The 1,629-nt window shown below is 60.8% G+C and overlaps 1 protein-coding gene across 1 annotated transcript; it reads left to right on the top strand.

Annotated features, from left to right (window-relative positions):
- Positions 1-65: 65 nt before the first annotated feature.
- LOC104274217 (lipid phosphate phosphohydrolase 2-like) lies at positions 66-1,626 on the top strand (the record flags this gene model as incomplete). The annotated part of the gene is given in 6 exon segments (XM_009869779.1): positions 66-159; positions 161-328; positions 605-882; positions 1,070-1,127; positions 1,244-1,420; positions 1,525-1,626. Coding segments are annotated over 6 exon segments (877 nt in total), but the record flags the coding sequence as incomplete, so codon positions are not given.
- Between the last annotated feature and the right edge of the window lie 3 nt (positions 1,627-1,629).

Raw genomic sequence — 1,629 nt, 5'->3', positions numbered from 1 at the left:
AGTCCTCCTGCCCTGCGTGCAGGTGGCTCAGGAGTATGTCCCCGGGGGGGTTCCTTCTGCGGCAGTGGGGAGCAGAGACCTGGGGGGCAAGGGACAGCGAGATGGAGCAGTGCTGGATCCCCATGTGGTGCCTGTGGATGGGTGTCCATAGTCCTCACCTTCTCTCTGCCTTGCAGCATCTCTGCCCTTTGTCATCCTGACACTAGTGAACTCCCCGTACAAGCGAGGCTTCTACTGCAACGACGACTCCATCCGCTACCCCTACAAGGCGGACACCATCACGCATGGCCTCATGGCCGGGGTCACCATCACCTGCACTGTTGTCATTGTAAGGAAGCACCATCCCCTTTCCTCGGGCAGGGACATCCTGGTTCTATCTGGGAGCCTGGGTCAAGCCCGGCTCTGCTGGGCATCAGGAGCATCCCCTGGGGCTGTGAGACCCTCATCCTGTGGGGCTGGTTCCCTGCAGGGAGGGGCAGAGGCCCCGTGAGCTCCTGGGGCTCCTCTGCTGCAGACCCGAGAGCCAGAGCATCCCGAACCCCTGGTGCTGGGGAGCTGCCCCATAGCCCCAAGACCCTCACCTCTTGACTGTTGGTCTTGGCAGATCTCGTCGGGGGAGGCATACTTGGTCTACACGGAGCGCCTCTACTCCAAGTCAGAGTTCAACAATTACCTGGCTGCCCTCTACAAGGTGGTGGGAACTTTCCTCTTTGGGGGGGCCATCAGCCAGTCGCTGACTGACCTGGCCAAATACATGATCGGACGTCTCCGACCAAACTTCCTGGCCGTCTGCAATCCTGACTGGTCCAAGGTGAACTGCTCCATCTATGTGCAGCTGGAGAATGTCTGCCAGGGGGAGAGCAGGAACATCACAGAGTCCAGGTGAGCCCTGTGGCCACGGGACACGTCCCTTCCATCTGTCTGGCTGTGCTGGGCTCCTGCAGTCTGGTGGCAGCTCCAGACAGGTATCGGTGTTCTCCTGTTGCAGAGCAGGTGAGGGGCTTGCAGGGGGCCAGCTCGGCACTGGGGGCTTGCTCCCATGGCCTGACCTATCCCTTTTGCCCCACAGGTTGTCCTTCTATTCCGGACACTCCTCCTTTGGGATGTACTGTATGATGTTCCTGGCGGTAAGTGCTGTGCTCTGGGCACGTTCTGCTGTGAGAAGGCAGCGAGTCCCTGTGGGTGCCGGGGCCCTGAGCACCTTGTTTTCAGGCCAGTGACTGCTCCTCCCTTTCCCACCCAGCTCTACGTGCAAGCCCGGCTGGTGGGGAAGTGGGCCCGGCTGCTGCGCCCCACCATCCAGTTCTTCCTCATCACCTTTGCCATCTACGTGGGCTACACCAGGGTGTCTGACTACAAACACCACTGGAGCGATGTGCTGGCAGGGCTGCTCCAAGGGGCTCTCATTGCTGTCCTCATCGTGAGTGTCCCCTGTGCAACCTGATGCTTGGCTGGCTTGCGGCTCACTGCAGCTCAGCTGGTTGGAGGGGTCCCCAAATCATCTTTCCCATCGGTCTTTTCCAGGTCCGTTATGTCTCCGACTTCTTCAAGCACCGTCCCCCACGGCCGTGCAGTGAGAAGGACCCGGAGCGTAAGGCCAGCCTGCCGCTCACCATGACCGCCCCCGAC

The sequence above is a fragment of the Apaloderma vittatum genome, unplaced genomic scaffold, assembly GCF_000703405.1.
Source record: "Apaloderma vittatum isolate BGI_N311 unplaced genomic scaffold, ASM70340v1 scaffold33785, whole genome shotgun sequence".
Lineage (NCBI taxonomy): Eukaryota > Metazoa > Chordata > Aves > Trogoniformes > Trogonidae > Apaloderma > Apaloderma vittatum.
The sequence above is the reverse complement of the archived record's forward strand: the minus strand, read 5'-3'. Positions and strand labels throughout refer to the sequence as shown.